The sequence below is a fragment of the Neofelis nebulosa genome, chromosome 5 (assembly GCF_028018385.1).
Source record: "Neofelis nebulosa isolate mNeoNeb1 chromosome 5, mNeoNeb1.pri, whole genome shotgun sequence".
In the NCBI taxonomy this organism is placed as follows: Eukaryota; Metazoa; Chordata; class Mammalia; order Carnivora; family Felidae; genus Neofelis; species Neofelis nebulosa.
In genome coordinates this window covers 33,942,184-33,965,910 of record NC_080786.1, presented here as the reverse complement: position 1 = coordinate 33,965,910, position 23,727 = coordinate 33,942,184, and the positions used below count along the sequence as shown (strand labels likewise).

Below are 23,727 nucleotides of genomic sequence, written 5' to 3'. Positions count from 1 at the left end.
AAAAGACATTTAAGAATCTCTAATAAATCATGTGTGATGTTTCTGTTCCACCTATGTATTTATTTACTTAAAAGACATCCAGCAGTTTAATCAGGAACAACTTTGCCTTAGAAAAAGTATGCTATCTTTTCCTTAGCGAATAATATGGATGGGATGGCTTTTATTTTTTGTTTGGGGATCAATACCTACAGTTGCAAAATCAAAATACAACTTTAAAAATTCAGTGATCTTACCATTACTCAGATTTCATGAGTTTTCCTTTAAGTGAGTAAAATGCATCCATCACAGTTCCTAGGTTTTCCAAGTAACTCCCTAAAATGACTGTATCTACTAGTCCAATTTTACCTGAGGTCCTTCAAAAATCTTAGTGCTGGTCTTGGTAATTTATCTACATTAGGTCCTTGATAAGAAAAAAAAAATCCCATGTATTTATTATTTCTTCTTCTTTTTTAAATTTTGAACATGAGCCGGGGAGGGATAGAGGATCCGGAAGTGGGCTCTGCACAGACAGCAGCAAGCCTGATGGGGAGCTCGAACACACAAACTATGAGATCACGACCCGATCTGAAGTCGGACACTCAACTGACTGAGCCACCCACGTGCCCCTATTTACTATTTCTAAGGCTGATGAACCCACTTTAAAGAATAACGTTGAAGTAGAAACTGAAATGCTCTAATTATAGGAGGCTTTCCTCCGTTATCATAGTTAACTCAACGGTGCTTTGCTCCTTCCTAAATTTCTACTATATCTTTATCATAGAGTGTAGCACTTTATTGTTCGCTATTGATTTCCTATCAGGCTACTGTGTGCTTTATAATATAACCCCAGGCTTCCAAGAGGAAAGCCTTATTCTTATTTTCTTTTGAACAATTACTAACATTTATCAATCCACAAATTCACAGATTATTGAATTAACCACTCACAAATACTACACAAAGAAGATGCTATTAACCTAGTTTACCAATATGGAGGAAACAGAGGGGTAAAGCATTTGAATAAATAAACCAAGGTTACTTGCATGGAAGCCCTTAGAATTTTACACAGTGTTGCTTACTTAGGGGGTCCTCAGATCTCATTAAAATAATTGAGTTGCTTCACCAAAGTCTAAACAAACATTAGTCTTAATGCTCTTTAATCCTTGGGTTCATTTTGCACACTGAAAATGAGAGATCTCGCATTCATAAAATGATATTTTATTTACATTGTTCTTTGTGGCTAATAAAACATTTAACATATTTAACATACTGTTACCTTCAAAATAACCCTGTGGAATAGACAAACAAAAATTATTGCTTCCATTTTCATGAGTCACCAAAAGAATAAGGGATGTGGCCAGGGTTACCCAAGCCAGTCGGTGGTAGGAGTGCTGAAATGAGACTTGAGGTCTTAGAACTTTTAGGGACAGTCTCTTATGTGGGTTTTTCTGAGTTCTAGTTGCTTTGGACATGTCACAATGATGTGGATGGTTTTCATATGTTATTTACTTTTCTTTCTCATTATGTCTTTGGATTATCTGCTATGAAGGTGATAAAAAATCTTTATCTGCAGAGCTGGTGAACTGCTTGCCTATAAAACTATGTTGTAAATTTAATGAAAATCAAGGATTAAAATACATTTTCTATTTCACCTGAATTTTACATATTTTTACAATTTCTACATCCTTCTAATTTAACAAAAATGAAAAAGGTAACAGGAACGATTTCATTTTGACTCTTAAAACACATCTAAAACCAATTTTTGAAAATTACATGGCATCATATGGGGCACCTGGGTGGCTCAGTAGGTTAAATGTACAACTTCGGCTCAGGTCATGATCTCACGGTTCGTGAGTTTGAGCCCCGCGTCAGGCTCTGTGCTGACAGCTTAGAGCCTGGAGCCTGCTTTGGAGTCTGTGTCTCCCTCTCTCTCTCTCTGCTCCTCCCCTGCTCACACTGTCTCTCTGTCCCTCAAAAATAAGTAAATATTCTTTTTTAAAAAAATTAAAATTACATGGCATTTCATTAAAAAGAAAAGCGTTACGTTTTAATAATGTTATTTTATGCTAAGCACACAAACCATGGTGATAAATGTATAAAAAGGAGAAAAAAAAGGGAATACCAATATTTATATTCAACACTTAGGACTGTGTAATGTTCACATGTGTTTAGAATTAATTAGCTCACCTTTAATACAATACAGTTGTCATCTGTCCGAATTGCTCCAGCTCTACACATGTAAGTTAAACTGGAATAAGATGGCAGAGAGTAAATTTCTGCTTGTGTTTTAAAGCTCTAAAAGAAAAACTCCCCACCTTTAAGATCTTATGGGTAAAAAAATAAGACAGCTATTCTTATTTATCTTAAGGGAGAAGGTTTTCACATTACCTTATATGAGGGTCTACCAATTCAAAAACAACTGATAGATCTAGACAGTAAGCCAGATATTTTTCAAAAATACACGCAAAATTGTTTTAAAAATAAAGGATAAGAGGATAAGCTTTGAAGCTAGGTGCTGGACACACTGGAGTTCCTTACACTTGTCTCTATACTGTTTTGGACACATTGGAGTTCCTTACACTTGTCTCTATACTGTTTTGTTAAAATTTTCCATAATATAAAGGGGAAAGAGTTAAAAGTAAATATAAAGTTAACAGTGTCTAAGATTAAATGAAGTTGGGATATTTTAACTCCAAGAAAGGTAGTGTAAGTATCACAGAAGAAGCACTTAACTTGTCACAGAGCTAGCTATCAGAAATTAACTACTAACTCTTCAGAGCTTGCCAGCAATGGTTTTGAGAACTGGGTCAATGATTTGGTTCTACTGAAAAACAATTTACCTTCACCATTATATCTGGCTTTGAATAAGAATAAAATTACTTGGTCCTCCCTAAGTAGGTACTGAGCACTTCAGAAACTTAAATTAATGAATTTCCTTTTTGAATTAGATTCCTTTAGTAAGCTGAGGGGGCAGGGGAAGGACTAAAACACTCAATATCCTGGCTTCTACAGAAAGCTATTAAAAAAAAAAAATCAATAAAATTTTTACTTAGATTGTTGAGGACTGAATTGTTTATCTTAAGACTTGTTACCCACATTGTTTTTTGAAACCAGTTCCATGAGAGAATTCACCTTACAAATAAAGAGGCAAATGCTCAATTGCGAAGACAAAAAACACGCAAAAATACAAAATAGTATACTCATATTAAAAAAAAAAAAAAAAAATTCACGATCCTTTAGTATTTTACTGCAAATTCCTTACTCTCACCAAAATACTACAGAGCCACAAATTCTTAAATACTGGAACTAAACAATTAATTTAGCAAAGAATAGGTGCTCAACCTATTAACATATTGATAATTACAGAACTGACATGTACTTAATACTTATATGAGCCAGGACATGTGCTAATAATAAGAACTTGACTACCTTATAAACTGTCACATCTCTATGAGAATTTTATGCTTTGTTTTTCTAAACTTGAGGAAGCCATATTTTATGAAATCATGCCTTGGTTATCAACCTCAACTAATTCTCACTCCATATTTTCACATCTTTATATTTTCTTGTCTTAATCCTTACCATAAATCTGTTAGTTAAATCTGATCTAATTCTGTCTTATTTCAACTGAAATAAGGAGAATGAAACAAAGTAATTTGCTTGAATGAAACAAAGTAATTTTCTGTAGACAGTCTTAGCCATTAATTAAATGAGTGTTGCCGCTCTGCATGCTACTAGTAGTAAGCGGAGTAAAAAAATTCATGCCCATTTAATAAAATGTGAGACAATCCCATGACTTGCAAATTCTAAAATCCTGAAAGAAGATAGGGACTGGAAGTGAGCTAATTAGGCTGTTCAAAAATACTCTTAACATATTGATAAAGCACTGTCATTCTTCCCACACTATCTTGATTTTTTACCATTTTGCTGATGTGAGCTGCATCTCAATAGGTTTATCCCTCTGCAACATCTTCACAAAAATTTGTGGTAATAATTCTCCATCAACCAAAACTAGAAATAAAGCAAAGAACAAGAATTAAGGAATTCTTTAAATCTACAAAGTTCACAAATTAAATCATGTAGATGCCATTCAAAGTTCCAGCCTACCATTTACCAGGGTCATCGATACCTGGGGGTTTTCAAAAGCTAAAACTGAGAAGCATTTCAGTGCTTGCATTCGAACCTGTAACAATAAATAAACAAAAAAAAAATGCATTTATGCATTTTAAATGTCTCAGAATCTAAACTCTTCTGAAAAAACAAAATACTAAAAGAAGGCCTCAAGGGAATAAAAATAACACCTGTATATCTGAAGAGTAGAGAAAGTTAAAAGCTGAAATTAATTTTGAATGAAAAGAACAGGAAAAAGTGGCAACTAAAATTCAGATAAATTCCTAATCAAATTTAAAAGAACAATGTACAAAATCCGATGTTAGTAAGACAAAGAAAACTTAATAACAATTAATCACCAACTGCCTTTCAAGTAGGGTACTTCTTCCCAAACTACAAACCAGAGAACTGAAGAAAAGACGAGAAACTAGGAACAAATGAAAAAAAAGTGTGCTCTTACAGTCATATACGGGATGGGGTTGGGGCAAAGAGAACAGAAAGAGAGGAAACAAAATTACAATAAAAATTTGAAAAGGACTAAACTAATTTCGTTTTTAAAACACCCATGAATTGTGCTACTATTCCTCATAACTAGATTACTGAGGCCAAACTCTTGACCACATAACGGCATATTTTACAATTTGTAGGTGCTCCTATGAGAGCTATTATTTTTCACTCTTTCTGTTCAGTTTTCATCAGTCTCATCCTCACTTCCAAGCCTGAGTTCACATGTGATGTTTTTGTGTGCAACTCGAGATTGGCAGGCTGGGCAGCTGAAGTGTGGGGAAGCCCTGTCCCTCACTTTGGCAACGACCTGCTGCCCTAGCATGTGCACACCTAAAATGTGGGACATAAAATATGTCAGTGATACTGACAATGGAGCAAATGTTACAAAAAGCAATGTCACCAAAACCTTTTTCCTTCCACAACCCATAATCTGTTACAGTAGATAAGGAAGCTTGGTGCAGAAAAGACAAGGAGGGAGAATTGAGGGAGTTAAAGAAGACAAAGAGGAGGGGCAGTGAGTAGCCACCCCAGCAATCGTTTCTTCGTGTGCCAGTGCTGACTGCTTCCTGCCTCTATGTGGCACAGGGCAGAGGAAGCAGCTCTCCCCCTGGCTCTGATTAATTTCAAGCCGGGTCCATTCCCCATTCCTATCCTTGTGAGTGCTTCACCAGGATCAAACTTTGGATCTCTCAAGTAGAAAGAACATAGGTAGTAGCAGGCTGCAATACAGCCAAGCACCAAAAAAAGAGCAGATCAGAATCAGTGCAAAAGGACAGAAGACAAAAAGGACTACTGCTCTCTCTGCTCTACAACAAACTCCTGGCATACCAGCACTAATGTGACACAATTAGGACAATGCCCCATTATTTGCTATAACTTACTAGTTGGACAACAATGAAGTGACACAAGTTTTAACGTAACATTTGATTATATAACGTGATGCTGTTTACCTATATATAAAAGAGAGTGAAGAAAATTTAATTAGCAAGTCTGAAAACCTTTGACTTTTTAACCTAAAATACAAAACGGAACACATTTTAAATGTTGATATATATGTGGGTATACGCTGTAAGTTTGAGTCACTGTGGCTCAATCAAAGTCCTTTCTGACACAGCAAACCACTGTTTCCACACACTTCAAGGCAACACCTCATGTGTGGCTTTGGCACTGACATCACAGCAGAGAAAACTGTAAAAATCAATAGCAAATCAAGTCACAACCATATTCTGAATAAAATGCAAAGGCAAGGGTGGCTTTTAAAATTTTTTAAAGAGGATGCTGTAGTATAACAATGCCCCATAACATTTTATTGATAAAATGTTATTCTTGGTCACAATATCTATCAAAGCACCAATAAAATAGATGGGCCTTCTAGATGAAGACTCTAGAAACCAAAAGTAAAGTATAAAAATCTGGCCATAATTTTTAACATCTTACTTTGTAAGATACTGAGGTTAGTAGGTGAGCAATATTCTGAACTGCACCATGGTTAAACAAAATTGTTTGATGATCTGGACCCTGTAAGAGAAGAGAATTAACAGTACATTAAAAAGAGTAATGATTCATTCCAATAAAACATTTACTTAAATGTAGAAAAGCACATCCGCTACAATGCAGAATTCTCAACTACCCTTCTCTTGCATAAATCCATCCTAACAAGGCAGAGTAGACAAGGGGCTGCCATTTCTTAGGTCATCCCAGTTCTGTAGAACTGCTGCTTCCTTACCCACCACCCCCCGCCCCCGCCCCAAATAATGAAGGGGACAAAGAAGCTACCCTGATAGGCACACGTTGTTTGCAGTTATTAAATAACACACCATCAGGGCAACAGAATCACTGTCAATTCTACATTTCATGTGCACAACCTTCCACTATGTCCACTGAAAATAGTGGTAATCATTCTTACAACTTTAGACTGATGAGCTCATCAGAGGAACTCTAAAACTAATTAAGTGCATGGAGAACTGGACCAAAGCTTAACTCATCTCAATACATCAGGAAAGTTTGAGTAATGGATGGTGGAAAACTAAACACTCCGTACTGAGAAGTGCAAGTGTTTTGGTTTCTGTTTCTATCTGATTTCTTTTTAAATTTTTTTAATGTTTATTTATTTTTGAAAGTGACAGAGACAGAGAAAGAGGGAGACCCAGAATCCAAAGCAGGCTCAAGCCTCTGAGCTGTCAGCACAGAGCCTGACATGGGGCTCAAACCCACAAACCATGAGATCATGACCTGAGCCAAAGTCGGCCACTTAATCGACTGAGCCACCCAGGCACCCCTATCTCATTTCTCTTCTTAAATCATCATTTCTTAGCACAGGAAGGTGAAGAAATGGGAAAATTCGGGGGTTTTATTTTTCATCAACAATCTTCTACCAAGCAGTTTACTGAAGATCTTCAAAGTGACAGAAGCTAAAGGTTTATGCAGGGCTTTGAGGGTGCCACAGCTCTTATGTGCTGATTTTAATTTTTTAATTTTTCAAAATTTATTTTATTATTATTTTTTAATGTTTATTTGAGAGACAGAGAAAGACTGAGCATGAGTGGGGGAGGGGCAGAGAGACAGAGGGAGACACAAACTCCAAAGCAGGCTCCAGGCTCTGAGCTGTCAGCACAGAGCCTGACGCGGGGCTCAAACCCACAAACCCTGAGATCACGACCTAAGCTGAAATCGGCCGCTTAACCAACTGAACCACCCAGGTGCCCCTAATTTATAATTTTTTTTAAGTTTAAGTAATCTCTATACCCAGTGTGGGGCTTGAATTTACAATCCAGAGCTCAAGAGTTACATGCTCTAACAACTGAGCCAGCCAGGCACCCCTCCTATGCATTGATTTTATGTACCACCCACCCATTCAATAATGAAGTCAAAGCAAGGATAAGGAAGCTACTTCATGCTTATCATTATTCAGAAAAGAAAAACACAGCAGGGAAACTTGGCTTTCCCTGGACTCACCAAAGGAAACCAGTTGCTAGTCTAGAAAAAACTCTGAAGCCAATTTTTCCAACCCACTCTTTAGCCAAGTAACAACTATCCTGTAGATGCTCATTCTTTCATGGACCAAAGCATCCATCATATGAAGTGGGGAGATTAATACTCACTGTCCTAAACCACAAAACACCCATATTCTATTTTATAGGTAATAATTCTATTAAAAGAGCACTTTAAAAAACAAAAAAACTTCAGTCATTTCTCTCTTAATTTCTATACATTTTCTAACTTCTCCTAATTTCTGATTATTAATTGATACATAATGTCCACACTTTATTCAGGCAAACCCACATTACATATATTAGGTACTTTCTAATGTCTCACTATTAAAAACAATGCTTTATCGAACTTTTTTTCTAACGTTTATTCATTTTTGAGAGACAGATAGCAGGGGAGCGGCACAGAGCCCTACGCGGAGCTCAAACTCATGAACCATGAGATCATGACCTGACCCGAATTCAGAAGCTCAACTGACTAAGCCACCCAGGTGCCCCCATGCACATTCTTTCTAAGAGCTAGTTCATGTATGCAATATCTGTACTGATGAAGCCATATTATGAAAAAGATGAAGCACAATGCAATTTACTTAACATAACTGGTCCCTGCTGCCTACAAGACATAGTTTTTAAAATCCTTCAATTTCTTTGCCCCAAGGATAGCAGCAAATAATGATGACAAAAGCAGCTCTTCCTCCTCTGTGCTTGTACATAGGATTGTGTAAAAATAATTACAAGGAAGCAATTAGTGACGGAACCAACTAGAGACAGAGCTTTCATTTGTTTCTTATCAAGTCTCTCTTGATCAACCCGGGCTAGTGAGGCAACATCCACAGGGTGGGAAGCAAATAAGTCACTAAGTTTTTAAGCTCCAAAAGACAGGTCTCAGAAGTTTCGGAGTAACCTGTTTGAGAGCGACAACAATTTAGTTCCGATTCATTTTACTAGCCCTTTTTCGCTCCTTAATAAATCAGGGAGAGAATTTCAAAGATATAATTAGGATTAGCTCATAAGACAAATGCTTTAATTATCCCTTTTTCTGTCTCCCCCTCCCCCAAAGTATGTAAATGTATTTAATATTGAGACCAGTACAGCTGACCCGTGAACAGTGGATTTGAACTGTGCGGATCCACTTCTATGTGGATTTTTTCAATACACACAGCACAGTACCATAAATGTATTTTCTCTTCATGATTTTCCTTATAACATTTTATTTGTTCTAGCTTACTTTAAGAATACAGTATATAATACATATAAAACACAAAATATTGTAAGAAAACAGTATATAGTACATACGACACAAAATACTCAACTGCTTATCAGAAAGTCTTCCAGTCAATAGTAGGCTATTAGCAAAGTTTTAGGAAGTCAAAGGGTATATGCCGATTTTTGACTGAGCAGGGTTTGGCACCCCTGACCCTTGCACTGTCCAAGGGTCAACTGTATATTCAAATTTGTAAGTCTTAAGTCTATAAACTAAACAACACGAAAGTAAAAGGTTTTTATAGTTAATGACTATACAGAGATCATTAAATCAATTATTTTCAAAGATTCACATTACTAATCAGTAGAAAAATTAACATTTTATTTTGGGCTAATTATCACTGGGTTTATAAATGCTATTACGTTTCCTAAAGTCTAGTTGTATCTCAGAACACTTAAATTTGGTCCTTTAATTACAGTGGCAAATGCTAATTATTATTAGCATATCAGCTAAAAGAAAGCTGAGTTAAGGTGATTTTCACTGATAACATCTTCAGTTCTGTCAGTGGCATGAGGATGCTGAGTGTAAGTTCTTTCCAGCAAAAGAACCAGTGATTTAATGGTATTCTTTCATCCACGATTTCAGCTAAAAAAGCACTGAGAAGTTTTAGATGAGCAAGCCTAAAAGGACTTAAAAGTTTCTGATGAGTCATTCTAAAAGCTATTGGAGGGGCGCCTGGGTAGCTCAGTTGGTTAAGCATCTGATTTTGGCTCAGGTCACGATCTCACAGTTCATGAGTTTGAGCCTGGCAGGGCAGAGCCTGCTTGGGATTCTTGCTCTCTCCTCTTTCTCTGCCCCTCTCCTACTTGCACTTTCTCTCCCTTTCTCTCTCATAAAATTAACGAACATACTTAAAAAAAATAAGATAAATAAAAGCTATTTGGGTAACTTCTGGAATGGGATTATTCACACTTCTCACGATGTAACAGTCATTTGACATGTAGTAGTTACACCCCCAGGTCCAACTTTCAGTGCCCCTTTGGGATTACTGTGGTTATAACTAGTAGATGCTGTGCTCTCAAGCACTCATCACAGAAAGATTTTTAACAAGGCACAGGAGTTCTGGAGTATCCTTCTTTACCTATCTTCTCGGGCTGGCTAGAAGACTTCATTTCACTGTTGGAAAATTCTACACCTTGTTGAGTTCAGCTCCTTTTTAGCAAATGAATTGCAACAAAATTGTCATTTTTCTCAAAGGCTATCTTTGCTCACCTCAAGAGATTAAAGGAGTGTTTGATATCTCTGGTCCTACGAGTTAGCTTACACACTGTCAAATCAATCTGAAAAGTAAACTTCAAAGACTTTGATAAAATTCTTAAATTCTAAATGTCTTAAATAGAACTGAATAAGCTGTGAAAGTCAGCTAAGATTTGGGGATGGGAAGTGGTTAAACAAACAATAATGATACTTTTTGTGGAACCAAGTGATTTAATTTTCATTTCTTTGGGAAACTGATCTAAAATAGCATAGATCCATGATCTTCCTAATTTCATATGTTGGTGTTCACTTCTCTTTCCTATATTTCCTATAGTTTCCCAAACTCCTTACTTTGTCTTTGTATTATAAATATAGGTAGGTGAGTAATGCTGTCCTGAAAAACTTATAGAATCATCAGGCAACAAAAAATTATTTGTTTAGAAATTAGCAAATGTGTAGAAATTATGAAAGTTCCAAATAGATAATCACCCATGGCTATCAAAAGAGTACACTCAGTATATAAACTAGTAAGCAAAATAAGTAGCACTTTATGACACTGTTAAGTTTAGGTTCAGGCCCTTTTAGGAACAGAAATTTCTCTCAACAATTAGCACAGAAGAATCTCCCACTTCTCCGCATAGGAAGGACATCACTTAAAACAATTTCCAACAATGAGAGTATGGGGAAATAGTCATGATCACATACTACTGGTAGGAGTATAAAATGGTACAACCCCAAAACAAGACAGTAAATATATGGTAAAATTACAAATGCATACACTTTGACTCAGCAATTCCGGTTCTTATAAAATGCTTTACACAAGTTATTTCTGCAGCATTGTTTTGTGATAATGTAAGACTGGAAACAAGGCAAATGTCCAACAATAGATAACTGGTTAAACAAATTATTGTATATAATATATAGTGTATACAATATAATTATTGTATATAGTATTTTACTATATTGGACATACTATATACAATACTATATATATATATACACAGCATATATATATATACACACACACACAGTGTATATATATATAGTATTGTACGCTATATATACACACTATATATATACATACGTATATACATATATGTACATATATACACTATATACATACATACATATACACACATATATACACATACATACATATATATACACACAGTATATATACATACATATATATATATATACACAGTATATATATACTATATATATACACTATATACATATATATGTGTGTATATATATATAGTGTGTATATATATGTAGTATTGTATACAGTGTATATTGCATATAGTAAAATACTACACTACTATTGGAAAAAAAATGAGGGAGCTCCTTATGTACTGACATGGGGTAAGTTTTAAGTTAAGAAAAATGCAAGATGCAGAACAGTATGTATGCAATGCTACCATCTGTGTCCCAAAAGGGAAAGAAGAGATATATACATAGGTCTGCTTATATATGTATGTTATCTCTGGGAGGATACACAAGGATGGCACGTCTTCTGAGACCATTTAAGATTTTACACTACAGAGAACATTTATTCTGGTTCTTACTTTACAGCAGTGTGAGAAGATCTGACAGATGTACTCCTGGGTGTAGCGGGACCTGCTGAGCAGCGCCATGAGATGTGGGATCACCGTGGCATCCTGCAGTCAAAGGAAAAGAGAGCACGGTAACAAGGAACTTAGGCATTGTGAATACACCTAGCCAATTATTTCCATGAGCAGGTACATATGCAAGCTTCTTAGCTTAATCAGTCAATCAAGTCTCTTTAAGGAACACAGCAAAACAAAAACAACACAGTCCCCAAAACTGTTCAGGTAAAGGACAAGGAGAGGGGCTTCAATATTCATCCTCAACAACAAAATACAAGAATGGGAAATTCTCAATTTCTCTCCAATAAACAGCCTACATCCCCACAATAAAACAAAATCATTTCAAAAGACTTGACAGAAATCTGTTCTGAAACCAAAATGTGAGTAAGATATACAATAATAAATAGCCTATAAGGAGGAAATATATAAAAATAACAAGTGACAGTTTTGATCTCTGAGATGTTGCAGTCAGTATCAGTAACTAGCAAGAATCAGTATCAGTAACTAGTAAGAATTATGATGACTGTAGTCAGCTAATTTCAATCTTCACAAGACAATTTATAAAATATCAACTTCTCACTTAGAGCATGTTCTCTGCCTACTGCTGACACTTAGCAAGATACATGATGGAGCAGTGGAAGAGAGGAGAATCTGCCCAAACTGCTGCAGGGCTCTCCAAGAATCTCTTTTTTCTTAGGGTGCAAAGGCAATTAAAAGTTGAAAGGTATTTGGACTGAACCACAGATGGAAAAAGAGACTTAGCTCAAGCCTCCTAGTCAATGCTGTCATGAGTCCTGGAGCTATATATCCCAAACATGAATGTGCATGCAAAATCCCAGGGGATATTCAGTATGTGCAGATTCTGATTCTGTAGGTTTGGAGTAGCATCTAAGCTCTCAGATGCAGGTGATGCTGCTGGTCCATAGACCACACTTTGACAAAAGACAACAGAGGGCAAAGAAGGCAACTTAAGAGTACCATGCTGGGGGACACCTGGGTGGCTCAGTAGGTTAAGTGTCCGACTTTGGCTCAGGTCATGATCTCATGGCTCACGGGTTTCAGCCCCTCATTGGGCTCTGTGCTGACAGCTCAGAGCCTGAAGCCTACTTCAGATTCTGTGTTTCCCTCTCTCTCTGTCCCTCCCCCACTAGCACTCTCTCAAAAATGAGTAAAAACGTTAAAAAAAACTTTTTTTTTTTTTTTTTTTTTTAAAGAGTATGTTGGCATGTTGGGATGAACAAGATTTGGGGTTTCCCTTAGAAAGAAAAAGAATGCCCAAGATATATAACAGCTAAGTAGGAAAATAGAAGGCTGCTGATTTCCTATAAGTAGAATCTTTCCCTTGGCTTGTTAGTATAATCCTGTATATTATCATAAGCAGTTTAAAAACAAAATGAAAAATTTAGAAAACTTCAAAGAAAATCACAGAAAGAAGAGGAAGAGAGAAGATGAGAATGTCAAGCACATGTCTGTTTTTATGGGGGTGGGGGTGGGGGCAATGGTAACATTGATAGAAGACAGGGAAACAAGTAGCAGCTAAGAAAACAGGCAATTGAAAGGATGATACAAAAGCTTCTCTTAAGCTCCTGAAACTACTTCCACCTCCTTTCTTTCCTCCACTGCTCGCTCATCCTGCAGTTTTCCTGTTACACCTGCCTCCTTTCTGCCAATTGTCTCACAGATCTACAATTTATAGTTGATTAAACAAAGCAAAGAACAGTTGCATAATTTGCCCAAAGGCACCCATCTGACAAAAAGGATTTCAAACTAGACATCCTGTCCTCTTCTAAGTGGACTGCCTTGTTTTTCAGTCTACTGCCTGAGTTGCTATGCCTGCTAGCTCTATACAATCCAAATCACAGACACCAATAAATTAAACTAAAACACTGTCATTATCCTATGCAACACTTTTCACAGACTCACATTGTCTCTGAGGCATAAAACTGAGATGTTTCATAATTTAGACATTCTCACTGTGAAAGCCACTTAATGTCCCTGAGCCTAATTGTTCTTATGTAAAAGTTAAGTTGGTATAAACCAGTTTTCCAAATTATGTACCATGATCCATTAGTGGGTCATAAAATCATTTTGGAAAATGAGGAGGAAGGAGTTAAAACTGCTGGCCAGGATCAATTCCTCACTGTTACCGGGAATGTAGAGAAACTTATAGGGTAAAGAAGACAAGTGATTGGTTTAATCTCTTTGTAAACATCAAAATAGGACCTTCAGGGAAACTGACATTTATTAGGAGGAGAGTTCTTCTCTGTATAAAGCTTTGTGGAGGATGTCCCCAATTTAGGACAGCTTAAAGCATAAATCATTAGTTCTCAAAGAGTGGTCCATGGACCAGCAGCCTCTGAGCTACCTGGAAACTTGTTAGAAAAGCAAATTCTCAGGCCCTACCCCAGACTCACTGAATCAGAAAGTCGGGCAGTAGGTTCCAGCAATCTGTGTTTAATAAACCCGCCAGGTAATCATGGTCTATACTCAAGTCTAAGAACTGTTGTACTGAACAGTATCGATCTATGAAGAATAGCTCCCTGAAGAATACTGTACAAATTCCTGATGTGTAAAATTGAGATGTTGCATAATTTAGAGCTTCCCTGCTGTGTGAAGTGACCCATGAACCTCACTTACAGACCTTATGCATCATTATGGGCCAAAGGAGCATGTGTCCAATGTGGGGAGGATGGACTATAGAGACTCATGACATTCCATCCTCCCCCTGCTTGCTCTGCCTATGCCTCTTGATTGCTTATATTCTTGAAATATTTGTAAAATGTGATTCTAGATAAGAACAGGAATGTGTCCTATCTGACACTGATTCTTTGTGTTGGCTCAGAGAAACACAACCAGTATATTTTTAAGAACAGGAAAGGTTAGAATAGAAACCAGAGGGCATCACATTTATAGAATTGTTTTGTGAAGACTGTCACAGGAATATTCTTTCTGTCTTCACCTCCCCCCCACCGCCCTGCATCCCCTTTCTCTCCCTCTCCCTGTCTCTGTCTCTCTCTCTCTCTCTCACACACACACAGTGTGGCAATGGAAAATGTATTTCTTATCATGGATTATAGGTCAGAGAGTTTGAAAAATATTGGCCTGGATAATGTTCGTTAAGAAGTCTTTTATGTAATCAATAAATAAACGCCCCCTAATAATCCCTGAGGTTTTTGAAATCTATTGAATGACTCTAAAGATCTCCAGATTCTCTCACACATGTTCTGATTCTAGCCTGGCAAACAAGCCTCCTATAGGCTTGTTCTGGGTCACCTCTCCAGTTGAAACTAACACTGATGACTTTCCCACATTAGACTACTCTGCCCACCGCCCTGCATATTCTTACACAGATCTTTCCTAGAATGGCTTCTTTCCTCTCCACTTCTCTAAATCTTATCCATTATTCAAGATCCAGGTCAAATTCTCTGTAAAGCTGACTCTGCTGGATTTAACCTAGAGTAAGTACATTAAATATATTGTCTTTAATTTGGTATTAGGAGATCAAAATGGGTTTTTTAAACAGCTTATAAATTCCTCAAGGTCTGATACTATCTTCCACTTCTTTAAAAGATCTAGAACATCTGATATCTGCCTACTGGCAAACACTGACATACTTGAGATTTTCCCATAACATAATTATGATGACTTTTGAGATGCCGAGTAAAGCAGAAGTAGGTTGTTAGTGAAAGCTAACTGATGATTCAAACGCTTCTACAACTCACTGTATACAGTAGCTCCTCTGGAGTGACGGGACTGGTGAAGATGGTGCGCAGGCACCGGAGGCAAGCTTCAATGAACTTCAGGTCTGGAGACAGTAGTCCTGTCAATAGAAGAGAGACGTGAGACTCCTTTCAATCCGTATTTTAAACACTGCCAATTGATTCTAATTTTTACTTGTACAAAAATGACTTCCTTACATACCTTGCAGTAAGGCAGGGATAATATGGCAATCTAGAAGAGACTTGACGTTGTTTTCAGTACCCATAGCAAGACTCCCCAATACCACTGCACATTCAGTTTTCAACTCTGTGCTTGAGGTTTCTTGCTGAAGCAAGTACAATAATCTAAAAAGAAGGAATTTGATAAACAGAGGAGACTAAAAAAAATTAAACACAAGTAAATTAGCTAAAAGTAATGTGACAGAAAAATGCTACCAATACATCCCACATACTAAAAGTATGGTTGGTGAGCTTATAGAAGGCTAGGAAATGGTCATTTGTTTATATCAATTACTAACTTAATAAAGGAATATTTGGGTAAAAAATCAAGAAGAGAGTGTATTCATTTTGAGCCAAAGAACTATTACATACAATCTTAGAATTTATCAGAACTATTATTCTGAAATTTGTCCACAAGTAGACAGAGCAGCACCACAGTCCATGTTATCTTCCACTCCAGGATATGAAGACTCTGGACAGTCAAAGCCAAGTGCTGTCAGATCTCAAATTCAGACTAGAAAGGGACCTGGACTATCCAGAGGTATAGTTCAGAGATCACAGAGGTTTAGCCAGAAGAAATAATCAGAGTCCTTGTGCAACTCTTCAAGCAAGGAAAACTCTTCTTTCCCCAGTTCTCCCATTTGGGAAACCAGGAGATCCTCTCATTTCTACCCCAGCCCTGCCTGTGAAGCAAATATTCCCTAAACTCTAATCATCCACCACTTACGACCATCTCCTTTATGTTCTACAGTAAAACACACACATTCCTTAAAGTATATTTACATACACTGAACACTAATCCCCTAAGAAAGGCTGCTGAGAGTTTTATGGTTACCACAGTATATATTTGAGGTCAGTTATGATAAAAACAATAAAGCCATCCATCCTGCATCAAAAGACAGATATGAAGAAAAGAAAAAAACAAAGTATTAAAAATTCTGAATAAAAAACTTATAGCCAGTGTACATAAAACTTAGTTCTGAGTACCAAAGGCAAAGAGAAAGTTATACAGTTATCACTGTCTGCCAAAAAGAAGCTTATTGAGTTCATCAGACAAAAGATCAAACTTTCTAAGTTAAAAAACAGTAAATTCTAAAAATTAGAAATTAAAAAAAAAGGATTAAAAATCAAGCAGGAATTTTTGTCAATTTATTTTAAAAAGGTTTTGAGAATCCTAAGAAATTATTATCCAATCATATAAAACTGCCAAAGCTCTCTGAGGAGATAGAGAAGAATCAGGCTGGTATATATTGTCTATCTACCCAACACATCTTTATTATAGGGTCAATGATCTTCCTGAATTTCCAAAAAGTATTAATATATTTGCTTCATATTCCATTCTCTGGTATTTAAAAATTCCTAAAGATATGCTTCATATATTTCAAAGCATTTATTTTAAAAATTAAGAGGCTTTTAAAACAAGATAGACAACATAGAAAAAAGATGGGTCTTACAGAGGAGAATGAGAAACACATCAGAAACTTAGTATGAATAGCAGAAAAGGGGATGATAGCAAACATACCTTGGAACAGCTCCTAAAACAATGAGATTGGCTTTCTGCTTGTTGTTTCCAATTACAGCATTTTTCATGTCTCTGAATTCAGGGGAAGAGAAAAGGGCAAGGGATGTTGAGACCTCACAGAAACATCAATGATCAATTGTTTGCACTTTATCTTTACTATGCAACATCTTGGATTGACAAGTATAAATATCAGTGACAAAGTGAAACCCCGATCCTTTTTCACCTGCAGTACCAAAGGGAAGAACAGAGATAGGTACTGAGTGAACCTGAGGGCTGTAATACAGGAGAGTAGGGGAGTGGGGGAAGTGGGAGATACCCTGAGCACTCATAAAAGACTTCCAATACAAAGAATGTTGAGTTCTTCAGAAAAGGCCCACACATTATATCTAACGTTGCTTCAGGGATCATGATTTTGTTCCTTTCTTTCCTATTTTTCTGACTTCTTTGGGCTGATTGTTTCTTATGGTTCCATTTTATCTCCTTTTATTGTCTTATTAGCTGTGCTTCTTTGAGTTTTGTTGCTTTTTAGTGGTTGTCTTACAATTTACAGTATGTATGTTTTAACTTATCACAGTCAGTCTTCAAGGAATATTATCTTATTTCGTTTGTGTTCTAAGAGCCTTGCAGACATATACTTCCATTTTTCCATCCATTCTTTGTGGTATTACTGTCATACGTATTTTTTTAATTGGTTAGAAATAACAATATACTGTTACTATTTTTTTAGTTAAGCAGCCTATTACCTTTCAAAGAGATTAAAAAGTAAGAAAAAAAACCCTTTTATTTCCCACATATTCACCCACATTTTTTATTGTAGCTACACTCAGATCTTTACTTCCTCAGGAGTAAAACTCGATTCCACAAGAACAGTATCTCTATGAATGACCAATTGGTTCACAAACACTGACTGGTCCCAAATGACAGGTTGAGAAAAAATAAATAGCTTCAAGTAAACAGAGTACTACTAATAAGATGATTAATAAAAAATACCCTCATCAGTCAGTAGTTCTATCTTAATATAAAACACTAGAATGCTAAGTGATTCTACACAGCAGTGGTTCTCAAAGTGGGGAAGAGAGGATTAAAGCCCCATAGGGGCATTTTGGAAGTTAATGAGGGTGTCTGGAAATTTCTGGCTATAGTTTTACAATTAGAAAGTGTTTTTTGTATACTTTTAAAGAAAATGGTATTTTTCAGTATTGCATTTGTCCTGTAAATAAAAAGAAGATTATACTTTTTATTATAAGTTATTTCATTTTGGGAAATCAGACCACCAGCACAGTGTCCACTCACAGTACTAGAGTTATCAATACCATACATCAGTCCACATTTTCAGCTCTTGCACTCACACTGCTGAAGTTTTCTAATGTATTCATGACTAAATGTTTACATATGGAAACATTATAAATTATCTTAAAATTTTTTTTCACTCATACTATAAGCAGGGAAGGCATTATATTATTTTTGGAGTTACGTATGTGAGGAGTTTTATTATTACTAATTTAATTTCAGGGTAGTACAGGCGTCATTAACAAATATTTATGGGGGGGATCACGTCTGACAGTGTTAAGACCATCAGTATAGAGCCTCAAAGTTCTTAGCTCACCAATTTCTTTCATATCCCCAATAAGTTCCTCTACATTCTCACACAGTGTCTCTTTTGACTCTTTCTAGGCAACAGAGCTCTAACATATACAGAAATGTTTTGTCAACTTTGAAACTTAGAATCCTAAAAAATTCTATAATTGGTAAACCATGATTTTGTAGAAAAACAGTGGAAAACAGGGAGAAAAAGCTACTTTAAAAAATCAACAAATGTTATAGTCAGCATGTGTTTCCAATACCAACCAAAATCATCGGCATTAAAAACCCTGATAATAATTATAATACCTTTTCTCCTTAATTACCTTCTTCAATTATGGCAGAAAAATACTGCTATGATGCAGTGATGTGCTGAAAGCGGATTCTTGCCACAAGTTTTTGAATGGCATTTTCCCAAGTTTGGAGCCAACCACTGTTGGCCTAGTCTTCCTCCCAGTAGCTCAGTGCCTGAAGGTAGATCTACTTTTTTTCAGGGCCTTATCTGTTTCTCTCTATAAACCACCATTCAGATCTTCTACATGGTTCACAGGGGAAAAGTAAGAGTATTTTTTCATTTATGGGGACTAAGCTGAATGAAGCTTACCAGGGTTTTAACCAAGTTCTGATAGACAATTATAAAATCATGGGATATCAAAGCCTCACAGAACAAAGCATAGGCTTCTACCTCCTTATGGAGATTTACTTCTCAATCATCAACTTATAGACCCTAACTTAGCAGTTTACCATTTACTTTCGTCTTCTTGCCTTCTCTTAATGTGTTCTGTCTATACTAATGTAGCACATCCATTTGTCCAGCAGGTATCTATTGAGAGCCTATTTTTTTGCCAGGTACCATTCTCTATTCTGGAATTCCCAACAGGAACATTTCCCCAGATTTCTCTCCACTCTTCCTAAACTAAGCAGAAATGAGGTGTCCTTACATTACCTTATAAATGTGTTCCAAGTATCTGAAACCTCACTAAAGTAAATGTTTTTATAGACAAAAGCAAACCAAACCCCCCTCCAAAACCAATTTTCCAGTTCTCTTAATAGTTCACAAAAAAGACATGAAGGAGGTAGCTGGTAGTTACAGAGTAAATGCAGACTGAAGAGAATACAATTACTAAAATGGACCAAGGTCTAAAGAAAATAATTCTTGCTACGGCAAAAAATAAATATATCTATGGTACATAATGAAGAGACCTTAACACCCAGCAAATAAATTCTCGTCAGGTGTTAACTATAAAGGGATACTAGAAGATCATTTCTATGAAATAGTTACAACCAAAAGAAATAATCATTAGCATATATACTTATCTGTAGCAGATCTAAATACGGTATAAGATTAAATCTCAGAGCCAGCCAGAGTGTAGCTATTTTCTCTCTCTTCTCCTTATCCCCTCCCTCACACCTTCCTGTGGCTAACTTTACTCATCTTTCAGGTCTGATCATAGATATTCATGTCACTTCTTCCAGGAAGCTTGCCCTGACAACTCCCAGGTCTGGGTTAGGTGTCCCTGCTAGCTACCCTCTATCATAGCACATTCATTATTTTGTTAGGATAGAGGTCTATTTCCTCTTGGGAGGCAAGAAAGTTAGTATGACCTGAAAATATCAGAGAGGTTACTATCAATGGATCACAAAATGCACCACAGAGAAATCCAGATTTCTGTAAAATGCAAACTCACAACTATCATCCAAGATGGGAGCACAAAAAAATTATGCAAAACTTATATACTGCCTTGAAGTTTACAAAGCATTCCATATCTATTATTTTATTTAATCTTCATCACAATCTTGAGTAATATTAACCCCATTTTACTGATGAGGAAGCTAAGAATCAGGTTTGGGGCTTTTCTCAGAGCTCCACATTAAATGATAGAGCCAGTCTCAATCAACGTCTTTTATGTCAAGTGTTTTTTCCATTACCTCCAGCATATCACGCAATCAGAACAAACTGATCAAGAAGAAGTCAGCTAATGTATTTCCTTTTTCCTCCCGTGTTTCAATTTCACATTTTATACAAGATAAAAGCATTTCTCATTTTAAAGATATCCTTTTCCCAGTAGATCAAAGGAATATATCTCATATATATCAACTTTTTAAAAAATGTTTATTTTTGAGAGGGAAGGAGAAAGTGTGTGCATGCCCAAGCAGTGGAGGGACACAGAGGGAGGGAGATAGAGAATCCCAAGCAAGCTCTGTGCTGATAGCACAGAGGGGGCTCGAACTCATGAACTGTGAGATCATGACCTGAGCTGAAATCAAGAGTCGGACGCTTAACTGAGCCACCCAGGCGGCTCTCATTATCTACCAACTTTTAATACTCAAAGGAAAAAATGCCCTACTTATATACTACTGAAATTCAACAATTAAATTTTGAGCTCAGCACTGTGTTAGGCTCTATAAAGAATACGAAAGCATCACATAATGGGATGTTTGAAGAGTTTACAATCTTCTTGGGGAGATAAAAACAACACTAACAATGTAAAGCAGTGCTATATTATAAATCAAGTGCTTATAGGCCTGAGATAAATAGATGATCAGACAAGCTTACCAGGTTTTTAGGCAATGGCAGGAACTAATGAACCTCAGAAAACGGCCAGGATTTAGATAGTGAATGGGAAGGGCAAATGGAAAAGCCATTCATAGAAGACCATATTGGAAATGAACACATCATATTTCTAGGGCAGGACCAGGAGCCTAGATTAAAAAGAAGTGTCCCTTTAAAGTGGGAATACTAAGCAGAACATAAAGAAAAGTGATAGGGAGAAGAGACAAACTAAAGAGGGATAGATTAAGGAGCAATCAAGTTTCCAACAGAAAAAGCGTATCAAGGAAGCAGTGACTAAGGAAGGTAAGCTGAATGTGGATTGGATGGGAATGCAGATAATACTAGAGTCAAGAAAGGGAACTAAATGGCTGATACCCTTCCTCTGTGGTCCCATAACTACTACCCTGTACTTATGATTACCACAGCATTCACTAACCAAACTATAGTGGACTGTCTATTTAGCTATCTGACTCCTTCACTAGACTTCTGGATCTTCCAGAGCAATGACTTTATTATTTATTTGTACACACTCTCACCCTATCACAATGCCTAGCACATGGTAGGCACTCAGTAAACGTTTGCTGAAGGAATTACACAATCCTTCCAGGTATCAGGTTATGTGAGACTAAGATGGCAGCCACGAGAATCATTAATACAGAGCACATTCTGAAGAAGCAGTTAATAAGATGATTTGATGGGTACAGGAAATCGGATATATATCTCAAGTGACTACTTCAAGTCTGAGTTCCTGGATGCAGAGAACAGTAGGAAGCTTGGAAAATAAGTCCCTTAACAAGACAAAGATCTATCTATCTTGATTTTGGACACAATGAATTATCTTTGAGGTGAGACAAAAAAAATCCAGGTAGGAAGCTAAAAGGTAAGCCTTGGGAATATCCCACTCTTTGAAGATGGGAGAAGAAGCCAATATTAAGATGTTACAAAAATGCATCTGTTAGGGTATGTTCTTAGCTAAAATCTACCTAGAATCTCTTATTTGCCCGCCAATAAATGGACTCAAGAAGCATCTACTTTTACGTGGAGGTTAACCTTTCTACTTCCTTTCTTTAGTCTGAAAGAGATAAATTTTCAGTGTGGAATAGAAAAAGTTTAAATATTAAACCAATATGTACAGTGCCTACCAGAACTTCTGTCTAAATTAGAATATTAGGATAGTGATCAAAACCAAGAGAGAAAGTAAACACTGCACTTTGCAGTTAAACAATAAGAAAAAATTTTTAAAAGAACTGGGATCTAGACCTGCTGGGGAAAGTTTTAGTCAATCGGTCAAAACAGTGTAACAGCCAGAACAGCATAAATTTTAAATGAAAACCTAATACCTAAAAACAGAAAATTATCTTTAAAATCATTGAAGGCTGAAACCACAAGCTAAGGATCAAGTATATCATTTTCATTTTGAACCAGTATTACTTTTCACTTACCTGAAGAAGCTCCTGTTTGGAATATTGTACACTCAATTCTTGGTCTAACTGGTATGAAGTAGCCAAAAAAATACACTGGATACTGAAAACTACAAACTGATATAAACTTTGACCTCCTTCTGAAAACTCCCTGGTCATAAAGACAAAATCACATTTGTGGGTAGCTAGACTAAGGTGACATGGTGAACGACTTACAAAACTATTTGGACTTGCAAAATTATAAACATACTCACTCCCCTGTCCCTGTAATTATAATTATGATGTACTTTTTGTAGAATATAACATGCAAACACCCAAGTATAATAAGCTTTCCATTATCAAGGATGGTTAGGGAGTGAGATATGCTCATATTCTAATTAAAGTTACCAGTGCCACATGTGAACTGCCAATTGTAGAAGAATTAGATAACGGGACATTAGATAATATCCAAATTGAAATTATTTTTAACGTAAGGGTTTGATCCAGGAGGCACTTGAGAAATTTACAGTGAACTTCCCATTTTAAGTCAACTGAGGCATTACATACAAATTGAACAGAATTGAAAATGGACAGTACTTTAGGTCTTTTTTTTTTTTAATAAATTACCCTGTTGTGTAGATTTTTTGGAATGTACATGGCATTAGATACAGATCTAATTCACTAGCTCAGAAATTAGAAGTTAACATATTTAACTCTTTGTTTCATCAGTGTGTAGTTACAAATCACCCTACATTCTCTAAAAATGAAGAGTGCAATGTAATAACTGCATTAAAATAAATGCCAGATTTTAGAGCATAATAATAAATCTTTTTAACACATGTAATCATTCCAAAGAACATCAAAAATGTTAGAACATTATAATATGGCAGCAGTAAGTTAAATGTTCTACAAATATGACAAGATATATATACACATATGTATACAAATATACAGCTATTCTTGAATTCAAAATTAACAACACATATATAAACAGCTTACCTATCTGTGCATAAAACTGTATCATCTGATTTAATAATTTCTGGAAAAACTTGCCAACCTTTTAAATAGACTGAATGGTCTC

At 36.2% G+C, this 23,727-nt stretch overlaps 1 protein-coding gene across 4 annotated transcripts in view; it reads right to left on the bottom strand.

Annotated features, from left to right (window-relative positions):
- Window positions 1-23,727, bottom strand: part of ARMC8 (armadillo repeat containing 8) — a 108,020-nt gene that overhangs the window by 49,999 nt on the left and 34,294 nt on the right. For 3 of the 4 annotated variants that reach the window (XM_058729997.1, XM_058729994.1, XM_058729996.1), the window contains 8 exons: window positions 17,112-17,183; window positions 15,573-15,715; window positions 15,374-15,471; window positions 11,610-11,702; window positions 6,031-6,111; window positions 4,084-4,159; window positions 3,897-3,987; window positions 2,164-2,224 (listed from right to left, as the gene is read on the bottom strand). In XM_058729997.1, coding sequence (XP_058585980.1) covers window positions 2,164-2,224; window positions 3,897-3,987; window positions 4,084-4,159; window positions 6,031-6,111; window positions 11,610-11,702; window positions 15,374-15,471; window positions 15,573-15,715; window positions 17,112-17,179 — 711 coding nt within the window. In that variant the 5' untranslated portion in view covers window positions 17,180-17,183. Of the gene's footprint in view, window positions 1-2,163; window positions 2,225-3,896; window positions 3,988-4,083; window positions 4,160-6,030; window positions 6,112-11,609; window positions 11,703-15,373; window positions 15,472-15,572; window positions 15,748-17,111; window positions 17,184-23,727 lie in introns of all 4 variants that reach the window. The other variant, XM_058729995.1, reaches the window with a different exon arrangement.